Source organism: Coregonus clupeaformis, chromosome 11, assembly GCF_020615455.1.
Source record: "Coregonus clupeaformis isolate EN_2021a chromosome 11, ASM2061545v1, whole genome shotgun sequence".
NCBI lineage: Eukaryota > Metazoa > Chordata > Actinopteri > Salmoniformes > Salmonidae > Coregonus > Coregonus clupeaformis.
Genome location: NC_059202.1, coordinates 24,479,108 through 24,498,546, shown reverse-complemented (window position 1 = coordinate 24,498,546; position 19,439 = coordinate 24,479,108). Strand labels below are relative to the sequence as shown.

At 44.6% G+C, this 19,439-nt stretch overlaps 3 protein-coding genes across 4 annotated transcripts in view; 1 reads left to right on the top strand and 2 right to left on the bottom strand.

Annotated features, from left to right (window-relative positions):
• Window positions 1-1,981, top strand: part of LOC121576431 (elongation of very long chain fatty acids protein 1) — a 31,966-nt gene extending 29,985 nt beyond the window's left edge. For both annotated transcript variants that reach the window (XM_041889563.2, XM_041889564.2), the window contains one exon: window positions 235-1,981. In XM_041889563.2, coding sequence (XP_041745497.1) covers window positions 235-567 — 333 coding nt within the window. In that variant the 3' untranslated portion in view covers window positions 568-1,981. The remainder of the gene's footprint in view (window positions 1-234) is intronic.
• LOC121576430 (zinc finger FYVE domain-containing protein 9) lies at window positions 1,882-14,113 on the bottom strand. The gene is made up of 16 exons (XM_041889562.2): window positions 13,988-14,113; window positions 11,213-12,072; window positions 10,993-11,092; window positions 10,657-10,868; window positions 9,812-9,944; window positions 7,587-7,709; window positions 7,285-7,440; window positions 5,652-5,876; window positions 5,447-5,529; window positions 5,138-5,242; window positions 4,683-4,833; window positions 3,972-4,052; window positions 3,526-3,688; window positions 3,174-3,279; window positions 2,878-3,057; window positions 1,882-2,595 (listed from the first exon to the last, which is right to left on the bottom strand). The coding sequence occupies exons 1-16, from the start codon at window positions 14,049-14,051 to the stop codon at window positions 2,434-2,436; spliced, it is 2,904 nt and encodes a 967-aa protein (XP_041745496.1). The 5' UTR covers window positions 14,052-14,113; the 3' UTR covers window positions 1,882-2,433.
• A 552-nt stretch (window positions 14,114-14,665) lies between these two features.
• On the bottom strand, window positions 14,666-17,623 carry LOC121576429 (transcription factor BTF3 homolog 4). The gene is made up of 6 exons (XM_041889561.1): window positions 17,543-17,623; window positions 16,910-16,971; window positions 15,904-16,017; window positions 15,451-15,652; window positions 15,131-15,196; window positions 14,666-15,036 (listed from the first exon to the last, which is right to left on the bottom strand). Exons 2-6 carry the CDS (start codon window positions 16,961-16,963, stop codon window positions 14,990-14,992), a joined length of 483 nt encoding a protein of 160 aa, XP_041745495.1. The 5' UTR covers window positions 16,964-16,971; window positions 17,543-17,623; the 3' UTR covers window positions 14,666-14,989.
• Window positions 17,624-19,439: the final 1,816 nt, after the last annotated feature.

The following is a 19,439-nucleotide window of genomic DNA, read 5'->3' as shown; positions in this document are numbered from 1 at the left end:
GATTTGTACTATGAGGAGTAAGCTTTAGCCAGGTCTTTTCGGCTGTTTTATAAAGCAGTTTTTAGTTGTTTCTCGAAAAGGCGATCTGTACTCGTTTTTTTTAGACTGTCGATGCAGTATACTAAAGTAGTAAATAAACTAGTCTGAAATACCATTGTTGATCAGTGCAAGCACTGTGCCACTTCAGAACATTCATCTCCATATGCATATTGTTCCTCTTCATTCCACCGACAGGTTCAGTTTGTGATGGTGTCCCTCCACGTCACCCAGTATTACTTCATGGACAGCTGTGACTACCAGGTCCCCCTGTTCATCCACCTCATCTGGATGTATGGCACCTTCTTCTTTGTGCTCTTCTCCAACTTCTGGTACCAGGCATACGTGAAGGGAAAGCGGTTGCCCAAGCAGGACTCCAAGCCTGGCCTCAACGGCAAGGCCAACGGGACCACCATGGTCGCCAATGGCAATGGCAAGCACCACAAGAAAGGTAACAGCAATGGCACCAGCAACGGTTCCAGTCACAACGAAAATGGTAGTGCCCATGCGGGCAAGATGAAGAAGTCCTAGGGTCTTCGGAAAAGAACACCCAAGACGCGTGAATAAGAGATCCTGCACAAACTACTGTGGATTCCAAAGAATGTTTTGGTTATGTTTATTTTCTGATCGTTTTTAGTTTTATTCAGCACAAAAACCTGGGGAAATGATGAGGTCAATGACTTCTGCAGTTGGGGTCCCACATTTCGTTGTTTCTTAGTTTTTTTTTTTTTTTTTAACTGCGAAACTAACTATGAACACAATGTATGAAGAGGATACAAATTATGATCTGATGTTATCTTCACTGATGTTGCCACCCCGAAATGATTGACACCCTTGATAAAGATGAGCAATAATGACTATATAAAATAAATAATTAAAATACTGAGCTACATTGTATGCAAAAAAAATTGGGAAATTATATTATTTTATACTAAGAGAAAGAGATTTTGTTTAACAAGTACTACTTTTTTTCTATAAAAGGTACGGGTCAAAATTATTGACACCTCTGAAGATTATTATAAATAAAGCAGTCAAAAGTTTATTTGGCCACATATTCCTAGCACACAATGACTACGTCAAGCTTGTGACTCTACATACTTTTTGGATGGATTTGCAGTTTTGATTGTGTTTCAGATTATTTTGTGCCCAATAGAAAGAAATGGTCAATAATGTAGTGTAATTTGTATTGTAAATAATAATATAATATGTTTCTAAACACTTCTACATTAATGTGGATGCTACCATGATTATGGATAATCCTGAATTAATTGTGAATAATGATGAGTGAGAAAGTTAGAGGGTCAAAGATCATACCCCCAAGACGTTCTAATCTCTCACCATTTCCAAAAACGGGATGTCTTGAGGGTATGATCTTTGACCCTCATTATTATTCACCCAGCCCACAGCTCTCTCTGTGTGGGGGAGGGGCATGGTTCAGGGTTGAACTAGGGCACACACATAATACTGGTATATGACTGACTTTGAGCTGGTGACACTGTAAATTACCCAATAATGCCAACGACACAACTTGTAATGACTGTCTGGAAATGTCTACAGTATCTATGACGTGTCGAGGCTAAGGCCATTCTTACTTCACAAGGCTGTAAGCCCAACAACCTCAATGAGTTGGTAAATTACCTGCTTGTCATGACAGAGCAACGTTATGGTGCTTCTTTCAAAGTGTTTCTGTGGGACCTTGACACTGTAGAGTTGGACGATTAATGTCTCCTTACAGCAGGAAATATGTTTCCATCTGCTTGGATACTGATCCTAATGGAAAATTGAACTTTATACCTTGATTTCCACAAGCATTTCAAACAATGTTTGACAAATCCTTGTATGATGTCCTTTGTGTTAATATAATGTTTATTCATCCTAGGTTGACTGTAATGCATTTCAGGGGTAATCGAGAGGAATTCAAATACATCCACATTTGAAAACATTATTCAACATTCATTCATTCAGTTTGCATCAAACAGCTAGCTACAGGTCTACTGATACATAACATTTCAAGTCATTCTCATTTTCCCATTGGAACTGAATACAGCCCCCAGTTTAAAGGCATTCTCAAAATATTGGTATTTAATGAAAATATACAGAAATGTACTGTTCTCAAGCCATGAAATGAAATAATTAGTGCTGCTGAGTTAGAGGCCAAGGCAGGGTGACCTATGGACGAGCTTTGGTGAGTCAGACCACTTACCATCCAGCCACTCTTTACCACAGGCTGGCTGAGACATATATCCTGGAGGTGAGCTTTTATGTCCCATGAAAGATCGTACTCCTCCAACCAATGCTGTTTTGAAGCTATCGAACTCACAGCAGCACAAATGGAGAACCAGGAGAGAGGATGTCGAGTGGATGTGGGGATGTGTGTGCACTTTGACCCCATCTCCCCTAGGAGATGTTCTCCAGGATATAGAAGATGAGCTCCATGACTACAGGTTCCTCGCTCCTCTTGCGCCCCCTGCTGTGGATGATTGGGCTCAGCACGGTGTCCAGGGCGTTGAGGTACGGGGCTGGGAGGGGCAGGCCGTTACTGCCGGCCACGAACCCCACCTGGAACATGGAACAGCGATGTTAACCACCACACATCTATGGGTTCAACTGCTAGCTTTGGTAATATTCTGCAGGCCTATATCCGATAACTATTTACATAGAATAACTTTATATTAAAAGGTGGTCAACCACTCACATAGTAGTAAATCAAGAAGTATTACAACTATTAAAGTCAGGCGGGAATAAAGTGATATACAATTTCAAAGATTACGTTTCCTCAAAGGTCTAAATGGGCCAATGACCTAGGTGCAGTATCTTCATCCTAGCCAATGGCGCCCTCACCTGGTGGGAGTCCAGCGTGACGCGCAGCCCCAGCTTGGCCATGCCATCCTCCTTCAGCAGCTTGAGGTGTGGGCCCAGTGCCAGGCAGAATGCCCGGGCCAGTCTCTCTGTCAGCCTGCTGTGTTCTGTGTGGTGGTCACTCTGGCTCTTAGGATGACCCCCCTTCTGTAGGGAGAACACCTGACGAACACACGAGAGACAACAATAACAAGAGGCTCTGAGTATGAGTCAAGACCAGTGGTTAGATGTGCCCTAGATATTCCCTAGATATTGTTGGGTCCAAAGGCTGGGGTTACCTCTGTCCAGCGGATGACCTTTCCATTGGCCTTGTACTCTGACTTCTGGAACATCTTGACACTGCTGATGGACTCCATGGACTTGCCATCAATGGGGCTAATAACCCTGCAACACACACACGGACACACACACAAACAGGGTCATACAAAGTAGCAGGCAACGATAAAGAGTAGCCTACAGCGCTAGAGAATGGTTAATGGGCAAGGGGGTGAGCAGGTCTGAAACAGACTTGAAGACTGGATGAAATTACAATGGGTTAGGGTTAGTGAGAGGTTAATTATAGGATAATGATAGGCTATAGAACTAGCCATGGGACACTGATCAGGGCAGATGTAATGACCAAACACTTACCCCTTGTTTAAAGTGCATTCTTTCTCTAGCCATTGGACCTGGACATGCTCCTGGCTGTCTGATTGGTCGATCTGCCCACAGGAAATGGTGTAGTCTTTCATCTCCCGTAGTGACCTGCGAAGCTCCACCATGGTTTCCACGGTGATCTGCACCATCAGCCCATCTGGAGAGAGGGACAGCAATACAGCAAAAACACACACAGACAGACAGCAACAAGTACACGCACACTCACCTGCACATACATACAGCCATACACACAACCTTGAGTGCACATGGACACACACATACACACAAACATTGACAGACTCTAAATAAGGAAATTATATTTATGCTGAAAGTTAGTAGTAAAGTAGTCATAATAAGACTATTTCTGTATGTGAATAGTTGAATATGATTAGTAAGGTAATGTTCCAGTCCTTAGTAAAGATACACAAGGATGACAGTACCTTCAACGATGCTGGATTTGGCCAGATATCCTGATGCTTCTTTCAGGGCTCCACTGAACACAAAGAAGCAGGAACCGGTAACTGAACCAAAACACAACACCACATATTACCACTTGACTTGTAGATATAAACACGTTTAATATTACAGTTGGACTAACCAAAAATAATGATAGAACTAAGCTTTCTCCACCTGTATCTTTCTCGAGGATAGTTCACCTTCTCACATGACACCACATTGCCTTCCAGTGGTGAAAAAGTGATAGCTAAGGCACAGTTCTTGCAATGAGCACATATAAAAACGTGGCAAATCATACATATGATTTTCCCTAGGCTGTCAAAGGCCAGATACACTGTGGGTGTTACGTGGCAGTCAATACAACATCTCTCCCTCCCTCTCCCTGATTGTAGGTGATGTGCTGCTTGCCCCTGTGTAGCATTCCCTCTCTACTGGTGTTTCTCTTTGATTACAGGACAGGCAGTGGACTCTGCAGTCTCCCTAATATCTGTAACCCGGAAGTAAACTCTTGCGTAATTTGATCAGATTTGTATTTGTATTTATTAAAGATCCCCATTAGCTGCTGCCAAGTCAGCAGCTACTCCTCCTGGGAACCAGCAACATTAAGGCAGTTATTTACAATTTACAATGTCCGCGGGAGATTACAGTCTCCCCTAGTCCCCATTGCCCTCTGATGATTCCAGGGGCGCGCCCACCTTTGCGAGGCTGATTGTGGATGCTGATAGCCTGGGTCTGGTACTGGCCATCGTCCCCCTGAACACAGATGAGGTGGGAGTCTGCCGCCACGTTGAAGCATGCCCCCATGGCCAGCACATGCTCATTGGACTTATTCAAAACCTTCATCAGCTGAGAGAGAGGAGAGAGAGAAAGAGAGGAGAGAGAGAGATTATCTATTATCTATTTCACTTGCTTTGGCAATGCAAACATATGTTTCCCATTCCAATAAAGCCCCTTGAATTGAATTTAGAGGAGAAAGATAGGGACAGAGACAGAGAGGGTGGAGAGATGTCAACCCTTGATCTATTGATGAAAGAGTTGTTTATAAGGGAGTGTTTCATAATTTATAAAGCATTTATATGCATTTATAACGGCGTATTCATTACAGTTATTATAAAGTGTAACCAAGTGTTGCTTCATGGTTTGCCTGTACCTCATCATAGCCGTTGGTGGGGATTTTAATGCAGGTCCTCTGAGCTTCCAGATCTACAGTGAGTCCAGGCACCACTGGCAGAGTGTACCGGTAATTCCTGAAGTCCTGGCAAGCAATGAGGGAAAAATGTGTGATTCATTAGGCCCCAAATGGAAGAAAACTGACCTAAACAGGGAGGGATTTTCTGATCTCGTCCAGTAAGAAACGCTGCATTCATTTTCTGTAGTAAAATGTTTTGGTACGGTGTGCCCTAATGAACTCAACCTTTGTGCTGATTGTTGTTTGTGTAATGAGAGGCAAGCTACTTACTACTAGTAGTCTCATGATGGTGTGGCCGGTTTCCCCAAACAGAGCCTTCCTGAAGCGCACACTGTACAGAGGACAGGGGTAAACTGGAAAGGGAGAGGAACGCCTTAATGGGAATTACACTGGACGTCCCTTTCTCTCTCTCTCTCTCACACTCACGCACTCTCCAGCCACACATCTCTCTCCTGCCTCAAGAGCACTGACTCACATCTGTACTCAGCCCCCAATCTGAGCATGAGGCGCAGGGGGAAGGCCTTGGCCCAGGGCACCTCATCCCGGTGGACCAGCAGGCCAAAGAGGAAGGGCTGGTTGGGCATAGGGAGACCATGCAGGGACTGGAGGGTGGAGCGCACCCAGAGGAACCCTGCATGCTCCTCACAGCCCAGGAAACTACTGGAGAACTGGGAGAGACCCAGGTGGCTCAGCACCTTGCCTGCAGAGAGAGAGGGGGGAGAGAGGGGGGGGAACGAGTGAGGGAGGGGGAGAGAGAGAGAGGGGGAGGGGAAAGGGGGGAGAACGAGTGGGAGGAGGGGGGAGGGGAGTGGGGGGGAGGGGGAGGTGGGGAGAGGGGGAGAGAGAGAGTGGGGGGAGGGGGAGAGAGAGGGGGAGGGGGAGAGAGGGGGGAGGGGAGAGAGGGGGAGAGGGGGGGATAACGAGTGAGGGAGGGGGGAGAGAGAGAGGGGGAGGGGAAAGGGGGGAGAACGAGTGGGGGGAGGGGGGGTGGGGGAGAGGGGGGAGGTGGGGAGATAGAGAGTGGGGGGAGGGGGATAACGAGTGGGGGGAGGGGGAAGAGGGAGTGGGGGAGGGAGAGGGGAGAGAGAGAGGAGGGGGGGAGAATGAGTGGGGGAAGGGGGGGGAGAGAGGGGGGGAGACAGGGGGGGAGGGAGGAGAGGGAGACAGGTGAGGGGGGAGAGAGAGAGAGAGAGAGAGATGGAGGGAAAAATAGAGATGGAGAGAGGGAAAGAGAGATAGACACCGAGTGTACAAAACATTAGGAACACCTTCCTAATATTGAGTTGCCCTCAGAACAGCCTCAATTCGTCAGGGCATAGACTTTACAAGGTGTCGAAAGCGTTCCACAGGAATGCTAGCCCATGTTGACTCCAATGCTTACATTTTACATTTTAGTCATTTAGCAGACGCTCTTATCCAGAGCGACTTACAGTTAGTGAGTGCATACATTTTTCATTCTGGCCCCCGTGGGAATCAAACCCACAACCCTGGCGTTGCAAGCGCCATGCTCTACCAACTGAGCTACACGGGGCCTCCCACAGTTGTGTCAAGTTGGCTGGAATTCCTTTGGGTGGTGGACCCTTCTTGATACACACAGGGAATTGTCTCAAGGCTTAAAAACCCTACATCCCAACCCGAGCACTCCGTTCCGCCACCTCTGGTCTCTTGGCCCTCACACCCCTACGGGAGGGCAGCTCCCGCTCAGCCCAGTCAAAGCTGATCTCTGTCCTGGCACCCCAATGGTGGAACAAGCTTCCCCCTAAAGTCATGACAGCGGAGTCCCTGCCCATCTTTCAAAACCCTACCTCTTTGAAGACTATCTTAAATAACTCTCACGGCGCCCCCATCCCAAAAAAAGGCACTGACTTTGCTGATAAATAATTTGTTGAGGGAAATGTACTTGATACGATTATGATGTGTTGTTGTCTCACCTAGCTATCTTAAGATGAATGCACTAATTGTAAATCGCTCTGGATAAGAGTATCTGTTAAATGACTCAAATGGAAAATGGAAGGAAAATGGGACTCTTTCAAGACCTGCTACAGAGCTCAATCCAGTGCTGATCAATGGGTAGCTAAGTTGCCAGACCACGTCAACGCCAGTCTCACCTGTGAGGGCATCCCTGTAGAGCTGTATAAAGTGGCTGAAGATGTCTTTGGGGAAGCTCTTCTCTTCGGGCAGACACTGCAGCAGCACCACCACTTCCACATGGCCCACCGCATGCATGCCCTTCGACGTCACACACCAGCACTTCCTGTTTACATCTGGGGAGAGCCAATGAGAGGTAGCGCTTCATTGTGAGGTCACATGTGACTTGAATTCATTAATAGTGAGCTAATATGAAAATGGTGTGACACACACTGTCAATAACTGAAAAAAGGGTTGAAGGTTGAGAAAAAAGGTCACATACAGTTGACTAGCTTGACCATGGCCAGTAGGTTGGCGTTGAGGACAAAGACCAGGGAGTTGGGCCTGCCGCTCTCCAGGTCCTGGATGAGAACCCTCTCAGAGGGCCTTTCCTCCACTGTGTAGTCTGGCGAAACAGATGAAACGGTGACCTAGACATCCCTATAAACTATTAAAAATAACTGTCCATTTGACAATCCCAGCACAGTGACCTAGCCAGCCATTAGCATCTCCAGTAGCTAACTACCTAACCCTATGACAATCCCAGTACAGTGAGCTAGCCAGCCATTAGCATCTCCAGTAGCTACAGTGGGGAAAAAAAGTATTTAGTCAGCCACCAATTGTGCAAGTTCTCCCACTTAAAAAGATGAGAGAGGCCTGTAATTTTCATCATAGGTACACGTCAACTATGACAGACAAATTGAGGAAAAAAAATCCAGAAAATCACATTGTAGGATTTTTAATGAATTTATTTGCAAATTATGGTGGAAAATAAGTATTTGGTCACCTACAAACAAGCAAGATTTCTGGCTCTCACAGACCTGTAACTTCTTCTTTAAGAGGCTCCTCTATCCTCCACTCGTTACCTGTATTAATGGCACCTGTTTGAACTTGTTATCAGTATAAAATACACCTGTCCACAACCTCAAACAGTCACACTCCAAACTCCACTATGGCCAAGACCAAAGAGCTGTCAAAGGACACCAGAAACAAAATTGTAGACCTGCACCAGGCTGGGAAGACTGAATCTGCAATAGGTAAGCAGCTTGGTTTGAAGAAATCAACTGTGGGAGCAATTATTAGGAAATGGAAGACATACAAGACCACTGATAATCTCCCTCGATTTGGGGCTCCACGCAAGATCTCACCCCGTGGGGTCAAAATGATCACAAGAACGGTGAGCAAAAATCCCAGAACCACACGGGGGGACCTAGTGAATGACCTGCAGAGAGCTGGGACCAAAGTAACAAAGCCTACCATCAGTAACACACTACGCCGCCAGGGACTCAAATCCTGCAGTGCCAGACGTGTCCCTCTGCTTAAGCCAGTACATGTCCAGGCCCATCTGAAGTTTGCTAGAGTGCATTTGGATGATCCAGAAGAGGATTGGGAGAATGTCATATGGTCAGATGAAACCAAAATATAACTTTTTGGTAAAAACTCAACTCGTCGTGTTTGGCGGACAAAGAATGCTGAGTTGCACACAAAGAACACCATACCTACTGTGAAGCATGGGGGTGGAAACATCATGCTTTGGGGCTGTTTTTCTGCAAAGGGACCAGGACGACTGATCCGTGTAAAGGAAAGAATGAATGGGGCCATGTATCGTGAGATTGAGTGAAAACCTCCTTCCATCAGCAAGGGCATTGAAGATGAAACGTGGCTGGGTCTTTCAGCATGACAATGATCCCAAACACACCGCCCGGGCAACGAAGGAGTGGCTTCGTAAGAAGCATTTCAAGGTCCTGGAGTGGCCTAGCCAGTCTCCAGATCTCAACCCCATAGAAAATCTTTGGAGGGAGTTGAAAGTCCGTGTTGCCCAGCGACAGCCCCAAAACAACACTGCTCTAGAGGAGATCTGCATGGAGGAATGGGCCAAAATACCAGCAACAGTGTGTGAAAACCTTGTGAAGACTTACAGAAAACGTTTGACCTGTGTCATTGCCAACAAAGGGTATATAACAAAGTATTGAGAAACTTTTGTCATTGACCAAATACTTATTTTCCACCATCATTTGCAAATAAATTCATTAAAAATCCTACAATGTGATTTTCTGGATTTTTTTTTCTCAATTTGTCTGTCATAGTTGACGTGTACCTATGATGAAAATTACAGGCCTCTCTCCTCTTTTTAAGTGGGAGAACTTGCACCATTGGTGGCTGACTAAATATTTGTTTTCCCCACTGTAACTACCTAACCCTATGACAATCCCAGTACAGTGAGCTAGCCTTCAGCATATCCTGTAGTGGACTACCTAACCCTATGACCCTCAAACTCAACCTCGAAGCCAGTTCCACTGCATTCTTTCATTGTTCCCCTCTAATCAGGGACTGATTTAGACCTGGGACACCAGGTGTGTGCAATTAATTATCAGGTATAACAGAAAACCAGCAGGTTCCGGTCCTCATAGGGTAGGAGTTGAATACATCTGCCCTATGACAATACCAGTACAGTGAGCTAAAGTGAGCTAGCGGTTAGCATCTCCAGTGTTGGTGTCCTGGTTGTACCTCCTTTGACTCCAGTAGAGGTGAGGATGGGAGGGAGGCCATCCAGTGGGATGAGGTTGGCAGAGCTACTGATATGGCTGCTGACCAGGGTTGCTGTACCCCAGCCACAGGGCCCACACACCTCCTGCAGAGGCTATACAGAGAGGGCAGAGTAATACTTTATTAATCCATACAAGACAGACATTGGTCTTCTGTTGTACCCAATCCACACACACACATAGAGTGGCTGGAGCAGTGGGCAGCGACTAGTACAACACCCAGTGAGCAGTTAAGTGTCAAGGGCACAACTGCAGGTGATGGCATCTAGGACACTCCCAACCAGATGTCCCCCTGTCAGACATGGGATTCGAACCCGACCTGCTTCTCTAACCTCTAGGCTCTCGGCTACCTGCTGCCCCAAGGAAGAGGAGAGAGGGAGGAAGAGGAGAGGGGGAGGAAGAGGAGAGAGGGAGGAAGAGGAGAGCGGGAGAAAGCAGAGAGAGGGAGGAAGAGGAGAGAGGGAGGAAGAGGAGAGAAAGAAGAAGAGGAGAGAGGGAGGAAGAGGAGAGAAGGAGGAAGAGGAGAGAGGGAGGAAGAGGAGAGAAGGAGGAAGAGGGGAGAAGGAGGAAGAGGAGAGAGGGAGGGAGGAAGAGGAGAGAAGGAGGAAGAGAAGAGAGGGAGGAGGAAGGAGAGAGAAAGAGTCAGAAAGAGAGAGAGAGAGAGCTTATAGATTACTTTGGGGTTATGGATATCAAAGATATCAACAGAAAGACTGCATTACATGTGAGCACATCCTTAGCTCTTTTATTTACATTTTAAATCAATTGCAGTAAATGAGTCTGGTCTGACAATGTTTTGTTACATACATTGAGCAGGGGCGGCCCCTGTGCTATTGGCGCCCTCCTGCTGGTCTGTGGTGAGCCAGTGGCGCTTCTGATTGTAGCAGCTATACTTCTCCTCAATAATAGCGGTGAGAAGGTGGGGCCTCTGATTGGTGTACAAGGGGCAGAGTCTGATTTCTCATTGGAGAGGATCTCATCAGCAAACCACACCCTCCTTCTCCCCCTGGGAGGGGTTCCTAAAGAAAATAACAAGAGAGTGTCAATAATATTGACATTTCTGCATGTTGCATCAATGAACTGTGTAACACACTGTTTTTGCCTGTAGTGTCATGGTAACAGTTGTTGTCAGGTGATACTCACTTTTCACTAGAGTTGAGTGACAGGAGACACAGACGCGCCCCTCCTTCCCATCCAGGTGTGTTAGTCGGAACTTCAGACCGGAGCACACTGAACAGAATACCTGTAGGACACACACACACAATCACTAATGGTCAGCCTCCTTTCTCAGGGAAAAGAGACCATAGACAAACATGCAATCCCTTCTTAATTTAAATACAACCAAGTAGTGTAAGACCCTCACCTTGCCACAGGCGCGACAGTGGTGCCTTCTCTTGGTGAAAGTGAACCTGACTTCACACATCATACAGACCAGCGCATGGGCGTCAGGGACCCACACAGGGGCCACCTTCCCCAGGATAGTGCCTCGCTCCCTGGACAGAATGCCCGCGGGGCCAGCCTGTAGCTCATTGTCTGGATCCACTGACATAGACATAGGGGAAGGCGTGCAGTCCCCTACAGCTCCCTCTTCACCGTTTGCCTGTGCTCTGTTGGCGATAGTCTCATCATTAGTTAGCCCGTTGGCTTTGGTCTGGTTCTGAAGCCTCAGTCTGGGCCCCTGGGTCTGGCTGCCTTCATAGAGCTCCTCCACAGGAGGATCAGATGGGTCGTCCATGTCAGAACCTAGGCCATCTGAGCCACTGTGGGAGTCCTGCCGCTTAAGTTCACTCTCCTCCAGCTCCTTCTCCTCAACCACAGAGTCCTCCTTGAAGGAGGGCAGCTGGGGCCTCTTCTCCTCCTCCTCCTTCATCTCCACCTCTGGCCCAGCTGCTTTGGAGGGGCTGAGCATCAGAGTGGTGGAGGCCTTCCCGAAATGCCTCTCTCCCCATGTAGAGAGAGTTGTCACAGTGCAGTTCCCGTCCTCCAGCTGTCTCATCAGCCTCTGAGCGGGGGTCTCTAGTTGGGAAACGGGACCCTCTTTTGCCGCCACCGGGCTCAGGACCCCCTCTGAATGGACTTTGGGTTTTGCAGGGGACTCTGATCCGATGTGTCCACAGCCCAGCTGTCCTGGCTTTGTGACATCACCATCTTTGAGCATCAGCAGACAGGGTCTGTGGAGCCAGTGGTGCTTAGCATCCATCAGAGATGGAGCATCCGATTCATCTGTTCATCAAAGACGTGGATGAGGATCAAAAGGTCAAATGAACCTGACAAAGACATTCTGCTTCACACCGAGATAAAAAAAACGGGCTATGAGGAACATAACGAAAATGTAGTCCTCAAGCACATACACAGGGAGGATTGCCAACGGCTGAAGACGTATATATCGGTCCTCTAACACAGGGAGGATTGCCAACGGCTGAAGACGTCTATATCGGTCCTCTAACACAGGTGAGGTAAAGGCCCAGTGCACTACTTGTGTGAAAAAATGTAAACAATGTATTTGAGTGTTTACCAGCATTTGTAACTTAAGTCTGATAATTATCTGTATAAAACAGTTAATCTGATAATACTTGTGGAATATAAAAATACTTGCTTGATATATGTTTTCCAGTTTCTTGAAATACTTTGCAAATGCAACTTATTTCTATGTGAAAACTGAAATGATCTATTCATTCCTTTTCCATTTTAGTAGATGCTCTTATCCAGAGCAACTTACAGTAGTGTGTGCATACATTGTCATACTGGTCCCCCGTGGGAATCGAACCCACAACCCTACCATTGCAAGCGCCATGCACTACCAACAGAGCCACATCATCATTTCATCACAAACCACTTGATGTCTCAATGTACTCAATTACTGTATTGTGCAGTGTTTTTCTTCATGGGGATGGTACAACCCTAGATGACCAGCCTATGTACAATACAGTAATCTATATTTACATTAAGTGGTTTGTAAGGATGGTAAATTAATACTGCACAAAAAGTGGTTATTTTCCATGTTATTTGATCAACAAAAATATTTAATTTGATGTGGATGTTTTGTGTCTTTGCCCATAGTTTTGCACCTTTTGATGTAAATGTTTGAGGACAGGGTTTTGTTCTTTATAGATTCCATTAAAATGACAATTGCAGAGAAAGGGACAGGGCAACAACTCTTACAATTCTAACTATTGAATCCTCAAGATACTGTTCTCAATTATACAACTACTGGAAGAAAAATAATTGCCAACGCTACAGATGTCTATATTGGTCCGCTAATACTAGTAAAGGCCCAGTGCACTACTTTTGTGAGAAAATAATATCTATATATTGTTTTTATTATTTTTTTTCAGGGAGTGCTGCAGCACCCTCAGCACCCCTACTTCCTGTGGCTATGCAGGCAACAGTCGCAGAATTAGTATTATACATTATGAATCAAGGTGTATACAAATAATTATAAGCCTAATGACAAGATAATGAATGGATAATGTCAATAACACAAATTAAGACAATATTAATTTAATTCTATATTGTTTAAATATTCTACTTCACTATCGACTGAAATGTGCCAAAATATTATGACCGTGAGAAAGAAAATCAGATTCATAGTTCAGATTTGGGGATGTGCTGTGATCTCTCCTCAGTTGGTTATTGCCTCTACTGCACAATTTCACTTTGCCTTTATTGGCGTTGGTGAATTCTTTTCAGGTTAAAACTGCATTGCAGCTTCAACCCCGTTATTGCACCCCAACCCTTCCATTCATGCTGACGATTACTAAACAGCAATAGGGCCCAACCTATTCAGCTGACTGAGCGTTTGCCGGACTGTGACGCAGTAGCAGCCAGCACACGTGCAACTGTTTAAATCCCCTCTCAACCAGCGAACACGCCAATGCGACATTTGGTGCCCATCTCGATTCATTAATAGCTCCAGAGTAATTTCGCAGCAATATTCTATTTATCACGCTATTTCCATAAATAGTCGTATTTTTCCAGTAATTCATATAGGTTGAAGGAATATTATCATGTGTGCTTCGATCTGTCGTTCTATGAATGCGTCGCGAGCGACAAGACGCATGATTGCAGATCAGCTACAATTTCCCCTGATAGAAATACATAATCTTGCATCTGTATACAATATAATTAAAAACCTTACCGTCTGTCAATGCACCCAAGAGGCTTTCATTCTCATCGTCCCGGGCACTGAAGAACTTCAACATTTTGTAACAGTGGCGAAGAAAATAAGTAAAACAGTCTTGCTCACTATCGGAGGAAGGATTTCCCTCCCTCTATTCCCCCCACCCCCTATTCCCCCCACCCCCGCTACACTGCAGGTCTTCTTGAATGAACTCAAGGATGTCCTCAAATGTCCTTTCCTTAACCAGTGTACAATGTAGAGCCCGTTTAGAACAGGTTTCATTTTTATCGAAATCTTGCTCTAATTTCTAGGCAAAAATCTGTCTACTGCACATAAGAATTAATGACTCATGATAAAAATATTTATCCCAGTGGTTAGTGTTACATCATAATACAAGTCATGTGTACATGAAAACTCAGAAAACATTTGTCTAAAAATACAACCACCTCTGAACCACGAAAGTCCTTATAACCATTATCTTTGACCAGTGATATCATCCAAGTCAGTCCGATATCCGCTGAATGGATTACTTGAGTTTAAGGCAACACATGCTTGAATTTAAATATACAGTGACAAAATAGTTATGCATCTTGATACAACAATAATGAACCAGGGTGGCAGACATTGTGAAAACTGTAGTTTCCAAAAACGAAATACCCCCTTTCAACAGCTAGAATGACCACAGCACCATGTAGAAAATGTTAATCACCTTTATTTTGTTTCATAAACAAACAAAAAAAACTCTGAAGACCAGCTTTAATTAATGACCGCAATCCTGATCGAGACTGACAATGTGGTGAAGAGTACTGAAGCGTTGACCAATTTGTTGGGAGTTTAAGTGCCCAAGCCAGTCTGATAAGGACTGCATCCGTGGGTCATTTCAAAATACAAAAGTCTCTGGTTGACAGGATAGTGTTTGAAATGATACGTCTTCGTAGCTAGAAGTTAAAACACCGGAGAAGTCTCCTTTTCTTAAATTGCAGTTCCAATCCTTGTATCGGTTCTTGAGGGGAAGATCAATCAGTTTGCCTCGTTCTTTGATGCTTCGTCAAAATTCTCCACCAGGTCTGAAGAGAAGGGGAGAGAGGAACACAAAGGATGGTTTTACAGGTTGAAATTATGTGATGTTTCCTCTGAAGTCTCATACGGAATCATCCTCACCTGGGACGTCATCATCTTCTTCTTCTTCTTCAATATCTTCTGCTTTAGGGGCTTTGTTGTCGAGCACTGAAACAAGACAACAAATTGTACGCAATAAGCATCAAGACGCTCTTCGGGTCTCAGGTTGCAGAATATTTCCCAGGGGTCTATCCATTAGTGCACACCGCAGAAAACTGTAGCAAAACAGTTTTTTTGCAACAGAAACAGTTTTTCAACTAAAACAAGAGTTTCTTTTGGACAAATTCAGGTAGGTCCCTCCCCGTTTTTTCGAGTTTGGTTCCTCGTAAATACACCCTAGCCTACTGCATCTGCCAACCCACCTTGCCGAGGGAACTGCTCTGCCAGTTTGCGCAGGCTGGTGAGGCTGTCGGCGCCCAGCTGGCTGAGGATGCCCGGGAGCATCTCTGTGAGCTGCTTAGTCTCGGCGTGGCCGGTGATAGCGAAGGTGTTGGCCGACAGAGACGCCTGCACTTTGGGGTTGTTGAAGTGGATCACTGTGCCGTCATCTTTGATCATGTTTACCTAGTGACAGAGCAGGTGGGGGTTTCGCTTACTTAAAATTCTACTCCTAGTTTGGTGCCCAAAGTGACTGACATAAAAGATTGCAGCCCATGCAAGAGTTCAGCATTGCAGTTGTTTCATTCAAATGCATCTATAAAATGGAGACAGGAGTCACAAAGTAGGGAGGAAATATATATGAAACATGCAATGCATGTGTTACAATACATTATCTATGAAATGCAAAGACGTGTATAATGGTTGCTGTTGCTTACCTCTTCAATACCAGCAATGTTGTTGACAGCTAATTTCTTTAGCGAACTCTGAAGTTTTTTGTCATCGGCTGTTGCCGTTCTGTGTACGACCTTCTTCTTCCTACGTGCCGAGCCCTAAAAACAATACAGGGAGATGTAAGAACGTACATCAATAGAGTTAAATACAGCAGAGGTGTATCCAGTCCTCTGAGACCTCAGTCTGGTGATTTGTATCAGGCCGAAAGTCCCAAATAATTAAGCCCAATTAAAAAAATCGCAGGTCTCTCTCGGGGCTTACAATGTCAAACAACTAAGACAGCCAACACAGTGGTTCTCAACTGGGACAGTGTTTGGACACGCCATGTGTCCATATTTCCTTCGATGGCGTGTGTGTGTCTCATGGTGTAGCCCAGGGGTATTCAAATCCGAGTCTGGAGGTCCCAGAGGGCGATTGTGTATGGTGTGCTGAACAAGTTTCGCGATATTAAAATGGTCACATCTATAAAAAGGCCACACCTCACCACAACCACCAAACAGGAGCAAATATACCTCAAAGGCTGTTGAAGACTGTGCTCAATGCTTTGGGGGAATGTGTCGTTTAGTACAAACCGTCACGTAATGTAGCAAACGTTGAACAGAACACACCCCTGGTGTCTCAGGTCTAAATCAGTCCTTCATTAGAGGGGAAGAATGAAAAGTCAGTGGAACTTGATGCTTAGAGGCTCAGACTTGAATTTACCTAGTGTAGCCCATAGTCCCTAAATCAGAGGTGTGTTCAGTTTATTAAACGTTTTTCTATGTTGCATGACTGTTTATACGGAACGACACGTTTCACCAAAACCGTGCACACTTTTGGGTGTGGCCTGATCAATATGGGTGTGTGAGCGTTTGAAATCGAAACAGTCCTGCCTCCATAATCACATTCTTCAATTGGTCGTTCTGAACAGCACCGTTTTCGTTTAATTGAACACCGTTGCTGTCCAGCTCAATGGAAGTAACCATCACTAAAGATTGAGAATTCTATTACCTTTCCTCCTATCCGGACCTGGGCTTGAAGTTTCGCTAATTTTTCTTGGTTCATGTTGTTACCTGGAAAAATGACAAGAGGGGTTATGAGTTAGAGTAAAACATGACAACTTGCAACTGATCTGTTTTCAATAGGAGGCAGTCAATATGGGTTGGCAACTTATCAATCATCAACTATTAGTAAAACAATTTGTTCCATAGATGACCAGTTTCAGACAATCTGAGTGGAGGGGTTAGCTGCTAGCTAACTTACTATGTGAAGTTATGAACCCGTTATCTAGCTAGCTAACCACATTTGACGGGACGGGGGGGACGGGGGGTTAACTAACTACGGTGAACATTAAGTAGCGAACATGCAATTTCAAAACGACTTTTATCCACGTGCGACATATTTCACAAAATATATGGTGTCTGTCGCTGACGCGATATAAACAAATTGCTAGATATAGCTAGCCAGGCTAACGTTAACCAGACAGACTGTCTAGCAAGCTAATGTAGTGGACTTGCTGGGTATCACATGAAGTGTCATCGCCTCTTTTCGTCTAAAATACTTCAGTCCCGGTCAACTATCAAACACACACGTAATTGTAGACCATAACACCGCTCATATTTACATAAAAACGATATACCAGACCTGATCCGAAGATATCCTAGGAAGCATGCGGCAGCGAAAGATGGAGGATGACTATGAGCAAGAAATGACGTAACTTACCATATGACTAATATCTTCTTCCGTGGTATCATAGAACCTTAATGAATCCCCCTACCGTACAGGGGTGGTATAAAGGGGAACAGTCTGAGACAACATTTTGATAAGTTTTCTTTGTTGAAATGCAATAAAACAGAACTATTCTAACAAGTCTCTGTATAAACAATATCCCACATCACCTATCCATCACTGCAAATTAATTTGAACTTAATAACTTGTATCATCTGTCAGCATAGCCTATAACCAAGACATCCAAGACATCATCAAGGACCCCACACACCCCAGCCACCAGCTGTTCACTCCCTTACTGTCGGGCAGATGCTATCGGAACATTAGCTCTGATACCAACAGGCTCAGAGACAGCTTCTATCTACAAGCCATCAGACTACTGGACACTCGAACTACACTGACCACCTGCACTGACTCTCCACACCTTAGCACACATGCACACACCCAGACAGACAGACATACACACACACAACTGCTGCTACCAGACTCTTATTTACTATTGCTAATACTGCACAATTTAAACATTTGCCCCTCAATGATACGTATGTAAATATTGTACTATAAATTGTGCCTTCCTGTTTCTACTTATGCTAAAATGTCTATTCTATTCTACTGAACCATTTACTTTATGTTCGTATTCTTATCTTTTATTATTTCTTATTGTTGTTGCATTGTCGAGAAGGAACCTGCAAGTAAGCATTTTGTTGGACGATGTATACCATGTGTATCCTCTACATACGATTAATACACCTTGAAACTTGCTACACGTGCAGCGGTAATCAGTCTGGCAATTACGAGGCTACATAGCCTAGGGTTAGTGCTATCGGGGATCCTTGGGACATCCCTACCCTAAACCCTAATCTTAACCTCTACCCTTAACCATAATAACACTTACCTAACCCTTACCTTAACCATTTTAAATTTCAACTTCAGTGGGGTGACGTGAGAGTTGGGACATCCCAAGGATTCGGTTTAGACTTTCCCCATACTGCCCTACAAGGGAAAATGCAGTAACTGCACTTTCGGTCAAAATTTAGTTAAGACTGAAATTAGGCTTTGTAGTATCTGTTTTATCTTGTGACAAAGTGTCCTGGTTTAATTAAGTTCAGTTTCAGAGAAAATGGAGTGTGAAATTTGCAGTAACTACAAAATTCATGGGACTATGGCTTTGTTCCACCATGTTTTGACTGCAGTTACCCGCTCTGCCATATAAAGGCAAAGAGCAGTAACTATGCACAGTGAAACTGAGGAAAATGGCTTTAACTTTTATTTGCTGTCCAGACAAATATGTTGTAGGAAGATAAATTATAATGCATTGATGCATTATCTTATTATGAAGTGATTTTTTTATGCATATCAACCATGACCACCAATTTGACCTATGACCCCTAAGTCAAATAAATGACCATATGAAGTCAAACAGAAAAACAAACAGGAAAGTTGGATAAACACATTTAGATTGTAGTTACTGCGCAAAGTTAAATATGTTTTTAAAGTATAAACATTCTGCTTGATGAAATAGTCCTTACCTTATGGCGAAAAATATACTTGAGGGTTGTTACAATACATCATTAAAAATACGAAAACATAACTACATAAAACCATTAAATACAGTAGGAATGTAGTTACAACTCTCAAACTGAAAAACAACAAGAAAGTTGTGTAAACAGATTTAGATTGTACATACTGCACTTTGCCTTTGCATTACCCATATGGGTGTTTCAGGTCATACAAAGGCAGAGTGCAGTATCTGCATTTTAGGGGGCATAGGTCAAATCAGTGCTCATGGTTGAAATGCATTCAATATTACTTA

What these genes read in the sequence shown, in the direction of transcription:
- LOC121576430 (XM_041889562.2), bottom strand. Translation starts at nt 14,051, where the DNA reads ATGTTGAAGTTCTTCAGTGCCCGGGACGATGAGAATGAAAGCCTCTTG. An exon ending in AGGGGCCGCCCCTGCTCAAT is followed by an intron (nt 9,945 to 10,656) that starts GTATGTAACAAA and finishes CTCTCTGTATAG; the next exon opens with CCTCTGCAGGAGGTGTGTGG. An exon ending in CCACAATCAGCCTCGCAAAG is followed by an intron (nt 4,053 to 4,682) that starts GTGGGCGCGCCC and finishes GTTTTGGTTCAG; the next exon opens with TTACCGGTTCCTGCTTCTTT.
- LOC121576429 (XM_041889561.1), bottom strand. Translation starts at nt 16,963, where the DNA reads ATGAACCAAGAAAAATTAGCGAAACTTCAAGCCCAGGTCCGGATAGGA. An exon ending in ACATTGCTGGTATTGAAGAG is followed by an intron (nt 15,653 to 15,903) that starts GTAAGCAACAGC and finishes CTCTGTCACTAG; the next exon opens with GTAAACATGATCAAAGATGA. An exon ending in AGAGCAGTTCCCTCGGCAAG is followed by an intron (nt 15,197 to 15,450) that starts GTGGGTTGGCAG and finishes GTCTTGTTTCAG; the next exon opens with TGCTCGACAACAAAGCCCCT.